The sequence below is a fragment of the Triturus cristatus genome, chromosome 2_2 (genome assembly GCF_964204655.1).
Source record: "Triturus cristatus chromosome 2_2, aTriCri1.1, whole genome shotgun sequence".
Lineage (NCBI taxonomy): Eukaryota > Metazoa > Chordata > Amphibia > Caudata > Salamandridae > Triturus > Triturus cristatus.
The window spans coordinates 1,097,160,817-1,097,170,035 of NC_140582.1; the positions used below are offsets into that span (position 1 = coordinate 1,097,160,817).

At 43.3% G+C, this 9,219-nt stretch overlaps 1 protein-coding gene across 1 annotated transcript in view; it reads left to right on the forward strand.

Annotated features, from left to right (window-relative positions):
• Nucleotides 1-6,933, forward strand: part of LOC146863210 (histamine H2 receptor-like) — a 525,832-nt gene extending 518,899 nt beyond the window's left edge. Inside the window, exon 4 of the mRNA XM_085643349.1 lies at nt 2,899-6,933. Within this exon, the coding sequence (XP_085499475.1) occupies nt 2,899-3,604 (706 nt within the window). The 3' untranslated portion in view covers nt 3,605-6,933. The remainder of the gene's footprint in view (nt 1-2,898) is intronic.
• The last annotated feature ends 2,286 nt before the right edge of the window (nt 6,934-9,219 follow it).

Sequence of the window (9,219 nt, forward strand, 5' to 3'; positions counted from 1 at the left end):
TACATTCAACCCATAGATCACTTAGGACCACAATGTCAGAAAAGGTATTTAAGTCTGTACACAAAACCTTCACAATTTCCACAGAAATTTCAACCAGAGTATACCATTGAGCATGATTTTTTTTCAGTTTAGAGAAGTTGTTCATGAATGTCGCAAGATCACCTCAACTCCATGCCAATTGCACATCTCCTCCACCTGGTATCTCCATCAAAAGGAATGTCAAAGCCTCATCTTCATCTGGTGGTACTGGAGGTGATTTACCATGTACCTCTACAGTGTCTGGTTGCTTCTTTTTCTTTCCCTGCTTTTTTACCCATTTGCTCGCTAATCTGCTGAAATCGCCCCATTTCAGAATGCATTTAACAAATCCAGCAATGTGTAGCTTCATTCCTAAAGATTGCATGGTGACAATCGCTCTAAAACTTTTCTGCAAAGGAATACTTTTAGAAAGATCCGCTTCATATTTTTCTGGTAATTCTGTTAGTTTTTCATGTGTAGTAGCTGCATGCCTTGTACTATCCTGACTCGGGTATATGAGTTCATTTTCCTGATATTGATTCAAATGTGAGATGTCTAAGCATCTCCTAACAATTTCTTCAAATTCCACCTTCAATTTTGGTACATCTGGGGGTCTAACCCTTCCTTGACTTATGGATGGTGCCTCTGCATCTACTGTTCCCCTAATCTTAGAAGTTTCTTCAAACCATGGGGCAAAATCTCATTATCAAATGATCGCATTTCCCCTTGAGCAAATGGAAATGTAAAAGCATTTTGTTTCCTTTATTTTAAGTCTAAAAGTTTTGTGGTGGGGTCCAGGCAACAATCTGTGAGTTGCTCAACGTCCGGACAAACCCTGCCACAGCTATCCATCTACAGCTCCTGAAGGAAAAGGGCTTAGGCTGTACTTATCAGTGTGGACACAAAAAGAATTAATAATGTCTGAGCTGATATGCCTGGTAAAATTGGTGCAGGAACCATCACAATGGAAGCTGAAACACCTGGAGCAATTACAGTAGTAGCCGTTTTATCCTAGGCAATTGAAATAGAGAGAGATGTGCGTGGTTCCCGAATCTGAACTATATTTGGTTCAACAGGGGCTGTGGCAACTGTACCACTAGATGTTGTAGTGCTCTCTGAATCTGATGATGAGGCAACATAAGGCTGTGAGGACAACAGGGCATCTTCATTTTACTGCTTCTGATTCTATTTAGGCTATTCTGTTGTCAATGCAGGGGTACATTCTAGCTACCTCAAATACACATTTTCTCCATCTATGCTGTTCTTCATCCTATGTAGCATCGGCGTAATTACACAATGCTCTTTTTTGCTCTATTCTGATGCCTTTCTTTCTCTTTGATATGAGCTGCATGCTCCCAAGCATGTAATGCTTCCTATTGTGCAAGTCTAGGAGGTGGTTTCATATCATATGATAGTCACCTCATGTTTTAAATAACCTTCAAATCAAATGTGTCATATTGTGGACATTTTAGTACTTCCACCTTATTGGTAATCTTATGCCATTGACAAAGCCACAGGCGAATGAAACCCTTGTTTGTTGCCTCATAATGACCTGCCGTACCTTCTGGTGGAGCCTTCTTACTCTCAAGAACATCACTTATCATTAACTCTCTAATGGTTCTGAAACATTTCACAATTACAACAGTTGAAAAATTAGATGAACAAATTTGAATCAATTGCCAATGTTTTTTAAAATCGCAGTTCAATACAGAACATTATTTGCACCCAATCTCAAAATATATATATGACATGACAACTTATCTGGTCTCAGCAAGATGCTGAGGTGTTGAAAAAACATTCAGGTGAAAAGGGATGATATCATCCTACCAATTTTATAATAGTCAAGAGGTTCTTTGGGAATTTGGATGTAATCACGGGATCTCATAATTTAGACACCAGAAGTCCCTGTGCAGCCTATAAATCCAGCGTTGCTCAAACCGCAAGTGTGGTTGGGCTAAGTCCCTCCTCAAGGGTCTTAGTCATTCAATGACATACCATATAAGATCTTTATCAGTGTGTCCAAAATCCATGTATAGCTTCGTTGCTTCACGTTTGCATCCTATTGTGGTGCAACGTTTGTTGATTCTGTCACATATGCTCCTGGAGGTCATGCCTATGTATATCAAGTTACAGGGGCATTTAATAAGATACACAAGTTCCTAAAGTTACAGTTAATGAATTGTTACAGCTTCCAACAGGTATGCAGCCAAAATCAAATTCAGTCACCTTGCATGTCAGGCAACAAATGTTACACTTAAAACAGGGGTGTTGTTCCGTAGGGTCTGGTAGTCTCTGTATGGTTGTCTTCAACTTCAGGTTTTTTTCAGTGTTGATATTGTGGACTCAGGTGTGATGAACCTTTAAAACAAGTAGCTTTATTCAGATCAAATGATTTGGTTTCATTATGTCTCCTCAATGAAGCCAGGCTGATGATTTTTGAGATGGAACACCCACTGATGATCCCTTCGGTGTAACTCTGGTGTGTGATGTTTTGTTACTAACTCTAATACTGACAATGTAATGTATCTCCTCACATTCCAATGCAAGCTCCATTTAGTAGGCAAGACTACCCAGAAAGTAGACTTATTAATGCTGGAACACAAAAGCAACATCCTGTGAAAAACATTTTGACAATTTTGATGGGTGGTTCATTAAAGTGAGGCACAAAATACATCAGATGATTTGTAATGCTTGATCCGGTAAATCAAATATCTATTAGTAACTATCAACTGTTGGCCATTTGTTCTTTCATCTCATTGTGATCTGTGGGTGATACAATCACAAGACATGATCAAACACTGCTAAACAACCATGTTTAAATGAAGAAAATGGATTATTGTTCCCAGTGCACACTAATGATGTTTCCTTGTGTTTTTGCAGGTGCATTTTAATGACCATAACAATATGGGTCTACTCATCTCTAATATCTTTCCTTCCTGTCATGCAAGGATGGAATGAGATACCAGGTATAGACTTTGACACAGGCAAAGAATGCGTATTTGTCACCAACTGGACATTTGCCATTGTGGCTTCTGCACTAGCATTCTACATCCCCTTCATGATCATGTGCAGCATGTATTTCTTCATCTATAGAGCATCTCGACTTAAAGCCACTCGTATCGTATCCCAGACCCTGGATCTCCACTACCATCCAGATAGCAAGCGGCGAAACAACTTGCACCTGGAAAACAAAGCAACCAGAACGATGAGCATCATCATTTCCGTTTTTGTCATGTGTTGGCTGCCGTACTTTGTGCTTAACGTTTGGATAGCCATAAAGGGGATCGAGTCTGCCAGCACGGTCCTCATCAACTCCTTTAAAATTCTTACATGGTTAGGCTACTGCAATTCCACAATCAACCCCATGCTTTATGCCTTCTTAAACAGGGACTTCCAGAGGGCTTTGAAGAAGTTGCTCGTCTGCAGACGCTGGAGATCTCAAGTGGACATTGGAGATGATATGGTCTCAATAGTCACCTTTTCAAAGACAGCACAAGATGCAGACTACAGTATTAACTTACCGGTACCCAGCGGTGCATTAAAAAGTAAACAAATGATGAAATGTAATGCAACTGTTCATTTCTGAAGCAATACCATCACAGCATTTCTGGGGAGTCTTTCCTACAATTTTTCTTCTCACAATTTGATCTGTTGTGACATTTAGACAATCCAATAATCCCCAGTGTCTTCTCCTTTGGGGGTTTGAGCTTCCTCTCAAACCGTGCAATGTATACGGTAATCAATAAATCCACTTAAGTCCATCTCATCCAAACCATATTCTACGATTTATACAATTTTGTAAACATGTGGCTGGAAAAATTTAGATGCAAAATTATTTGATGAAACTGGAATTTATGTGAACAGTACTCACTGCATCTTGCTCTGTTCATTTATTATCTCCCAAAGTTTCAACAACACCTATGACTTTGAGACACAAGGGCTGCGGACTCATAGTATATTCCTCACACATATATCACTGTCCTTCTAGTTGATAAATGAACTGAACTAAACTATGGAACACTGGTGTGCTTGTGTCAAAATGGGCATAACAGAATGAGACGAAATGCGATGATTATTTGAACAAATGAGAGCCATTTACAAAATCATTTGGAGAGCATTTGAAAATGTTTTTTTCCATTTCTTGTGCAACACTAATGGACATGTAGAAGGTACAAACAGTTGCAGGATGAAGTGTGGTTCAAAAGCCATATTCATTATTTTGTGAAAGTGCATTCATAAGACGTTTCTGTAAACTGATCTCATTGTAGAGGTTTTGTCAATCGAATAACTGTTTTTGGTCGCATAGGAATTAATAAAAAAACTTTGAGCAGATTTTCAAGAACAATTGTGTCTGCACATCAGTGCATAAAACAATACCCACCCTTGCGTTCCTGCCTTTGTTCCTACCTCCATGGCATGCTGGACTTCAGTGCTAACCAGAAACTGCTGCAGATCTTAAATGACCCATTTCCTGAGATGGAGTTGATTTTCTCTAAGTCATCCTCAATTCTCTTACCTAGATCTTATTTTTCTCCAGCCACTCTTCTGCTTCCTCTTAGGTATCTCATTTTTTTTCTTGCTTCCTAATTCCCAAAATGGCAACTTTCTAAAAGTATAAAAAAAAACTAAATATACAAAAAAGTATACTTTAGTTTGTATACTTTAACTTTCTAAAAGGGGCATTTTTAAAATAGTAATTTAAAAATCAGAATTGATCTTTAGGTTGAATTTTGAATTTCTATTAAACTGAGTCATTGAATCATTTTTCTAGCTAGTCCCAAACTGATCTCATGCATTATAAGATGTTATAATGCAACTTAGCGCTTGTCTACAGGAGAGCCAGCCTTGCCACAGTAAACAACGGTTCTGTAGACTTTTCATTGCCATGACATATAAAACATAAGCACACATGGTCTTCCTTTTAAATACCATGCACCCTTCGCTATGGGCATGAAGGGCCTATTTAAGGGGGTGTCATATAAGTGTTAAAGAGGTAGGTTTACAGTTGGCAAAAATAGTTATTTTGCCAGATCAAATCTGCAGTTTTAAAACCGCACAATCAGGGTGCAGCGACATGCTTCCTTTGGCACTTCATTGGTAGCATAATAGGTGCTGCGGTCCACTAGAGACATTTAACTTACAAGCCCTGGTGTATACTGGTTACCATATACTAGAGACTTGTAGGTAAGTTAAATGTGCCCATCAACGAGGATTGCTTGGACATCTCTCACTAGAAAGCCTCGGGGCGCATAGCCCCCTCGGACCTACACCTGTACTATTGGGCAACCCAGCTTCAGACAGTTAATGAGTGTGCCTTCTCCTCCCAACAGGAATCATCCGTGGTGGCCACAATGAGCCTGGTGGACTGTGTCTGAGGACTCTATGGGGGAAGAGGGATGGCTCAGATGCCGACACCCACCACAGTGGTAGTTGAGACTTGGCATAAAGCCACTAAAACGCTGGGCTGGAAAGGTAAACTGACGATGGAAATCCCACTATGGGCCTCAGAAACACTGAAGGGGCTACATGTAATGGGGGGCCATGGTAAGTGGGACCTACTGAGAATGCCCAAGGTGGGTGACGTCTGTAGGGGACAAGAGATTATACTGTTCCCAAAACTACAGGAACAATATTAACTGTCCAAGTGTCAATATTTGTGCTTCCTCATTTACGGTACTTTCTACGGCTGCATGTGGAGTCTCAGAGGAAGACTCCGTGTGAATCACCTCTATAATATAGGGTCCTGGGCGCTCCCATAACCAGCCACACATTGTGCTGTCTCTACTTGACTCTCCTACTTAACAGCCTACTCCCACTAGCGCTCCCCACTGAAAAATGGGAAGGGGACCAGGGCAGATTGGAGGATGATGAATGGCAGCCAGCCTGTACATACCCCCTGAGAGGCAGCAATACAAGCTGGATTTCAACTCATCCAGTTGAAACTCCTCCACAGGGCCTATCCCACAATATTGAGATTGCTCCATATGGGAATGAATGGCGTAGACTGTCCCTAGTAAAGTGGTACTACATGTACCTAGGGCTTGTAAATTAAATGCTACAAGTGGGCCTGCAGAACTTGTTGTGCCACCCACTTAAGTAGCCTTGTGAACCTGTCTCAGGCCTGCCACAGACCTGTGATTGATGGATACAGGCAGAGGGGCACACCAATACATACCATCTGGAGTTGCCCAAAGAGTCAGATATACGGGGGGAAGGAAGAATGCACAATAGAGCTGCCCTGCACTGATAGCCTTGGTTGTCTGGGGTAAGCAGACCCTGGACCGCTACTTCCTCCTTTTTTGTAACACTGCATTGATGGTGGCGAAACGAGACGTGATCAGAATGTGGGGACGAGATGACACTCCAATGGAGCATGCCTAGGAATCCAATGTAGACTGGTGTAGGTGATTAGAAAAACTTGTGTATAAGGCAGGATGCTGCCCCAAGAAGTTAGATAAAGTATGGGCACCATGGCAGCATGCAGAGGAAGACATTCCATTAGGGTGCGCCAAGGAAGGGAGGGGATTCCCAGACGGGCACATGGAACTGAGAAAACTAAGTTGCAACAGAGTATGCGGTTGAGTGGTTTGTGTGTTTTTCGATTGTATATCTCAGCCCAGTAGGGCATAGGAGGATGTCTCGGACAACAGATTCTGATGTAAGCATGCAACATGCCTCATGCTTAACTGTTCGCAGACAGGTGACCGCTTTCCACCTGGTTGTGTCAAAATCAATAAAGAGTTTTTTTAATAAGCATTGGTAAATGCATTAGGTTTCTCCTATGTGATTAATAATGAGCAGTTTTTTGTTGTAATTTGTAGTTTGCTGGGTAGTTGTACAATACAAGTTACAGAAAGTCTGTTAAAGTGTTATAACTTGTTTATGTACAAAAGGGCAATATATTGTGCTGTTACAAGTGGAATAGTGCGGATAAGTAATAGCAACATTATGAAAAATGAAATAAAAGAGGGAAATAAAAGAATGAATTGATGTAATAGCAATGTTATGTGTTTAGAGGTGTTCTGACAACTTTTGGGCCCAGTGCCACTGCACCTGCTGCACCATTCAAATTACGCTTTTAGTGCCTTCAAGATAACTGCATTTGTGACTGTTTATTAGTAAAATATAGCAATATGTTGTGTTTCAAGGAATTATGACAACTTTTGGCCCCAGTGCCACTGCACCTGCTGCAACATTCAAAACATGACTCTTTATTTATTTTATAGGTTTTATATAGCGCTGGCTAGACCCGGAGGTATCAGAGCGCTTTACATGAGTTTCAACTCATAGTTGCAGGTTACACAGTTATTAGATCATGGCAGCATGTAAGGTCGAAACAAACAATAAGGACATATACATAAGGGAAAAAGCAGGCAAGGGGAGAGATTCAGTGGAGGGGGGTATGAGCAGGGGAAGTAGACAGAGAATGAATGAGGGAAAGAGGAGGGGAGGGTGAGAGACACAGTATGGAAAGAGGAGGGGAGGGTGAGAGACACAGTATGGAAAGAGGAGGGGAGGGTGAGAGACACAGTATGGAAAGAGGAGGGGGGGTGACGGGGACACAAACCGGTAGACGAGTCAAAGCTGCGTCCAAAGTCCAGTAAGATGGGATCCTCTATTGCCTGTAAGGGAACTGCACTTGTGACTGCCTGTTCAGTAGTAAAATATTGTAATATTTGGTGTCTTGAGGGGTTGCTAGAGCTTTGGGCCCAAGTGTCACTGCACCTGCTGCACCATTGAAATCATGACGCTAGTGCCTGCAAGGGAACTGCACTTGTGACTGCTTATTTTTTAGTTAAAAATATCAATATTTGGTGTTTAGAGGAGTTCTGACAACTTTTGGCCCTGGTGCCACTGCACCTTCAGCACCATTCAAATCATGGTGTTAGTGCCTGAAAGATAACTGCACTTGTGGCTGTCTGTTTAGGTGTCAAAATTGTTTAATGCGGTGCCTGGAGCTTTTGTTCTCAATGCCACTGCACCTGCTGCACTATTGAAATCATGACCTAGCGCTTGCTAGATATCTGCACTTGTGACTGCTGGTTTAGTTGTAACATACAGCAATATTAGGTGTTTAGAGGAGTTCCGGTTATTTTGGGCCTAGTGCCACAGCACCTGTAGCACCAATCAAATAGTTACCATTTTGCCTGCAAGATAACTGCACTTGTGACTGCCTTTTTAGAATTAAAATATAGCACTAATTGGTGTTTAGAGGAGGTATGAAACCATTGGCCGTAGTGCCACTGCACCTGCTACAGCATTGAAATCAAGCCCCTTTTAACTGCAAGGTAACTGCAATTGTGGCTGCCTTTATAGTAGGGGTTCGTCCTTTGGCTGTGTTGGGAGTGCTGTTCCGGTTGCCTGTTCTTTTCCAGCTGCTAACTCACCGCCTCGCGGCCCCCGCTTCGCGGGTGCCGCTCGCAGGCTCAAGACCGTGTCAGGGTCCTGGTCTTTTTGGTCCCCTGTTGTGCATAGGAGCACCAACGCGTCTACTGCAACCACCTTGCAACACACAAGCTCAGAGGCGGGACTGCGAGGACCAGCCTGCTGAGCGGCGCTGATCGGCCGCAGCTGGTCCTCTTCCCGCCCCCTCCACCTGTTTAAAACCCCACGGAGACTGTGCTGCTTGGGTTCGTCCTTTGGCTGTGTTGGGAGTGCTGTTCCGGTTGCCTGTTCTTTTCCAGCTGCTAACTCACCGCCTCGCGGCCCCCGCTTCGCGGGAGCCGCTCGCAGGCTCAAGACCGTGTCAGGGTCCTGGTCTTTTTGGTCCCCTGTTGTGCATAGGAGCACCAACGCGTCTACTGCAACCACCTTGCAACACACAAGCTCAGAGGCGGGACTGCGAGGACCAGCCTGCTGAGCGGCGCTGATCGGCCGCAGCTGGTCCTCTTCCCGCCCCCTCCTGTCACTCCCCTTGATAATCTGCCAAAGCCACGCGCACGCGGGACGCGCGCGGGGCAAGGGCCGGGGCGAAGACCGGGCAAAGACCGGGCAAAGACCGGGCAAAGAGCGGGCCGTTTGAGGCCGTTCGAGGACATAGAGGACTGGCCTGGCCCACCCCCCTTGGTTCTTGTTATCTGACTCGTCCCTTTTCCACTAGTAAGCACATTTTGGTTACTGCAATTCAAATATATCATGAGTACACGGGGCAGTCGCAGTAAAACTGCAATGGGGCTGAGTAAGCCCAGCGGGACATTGGAT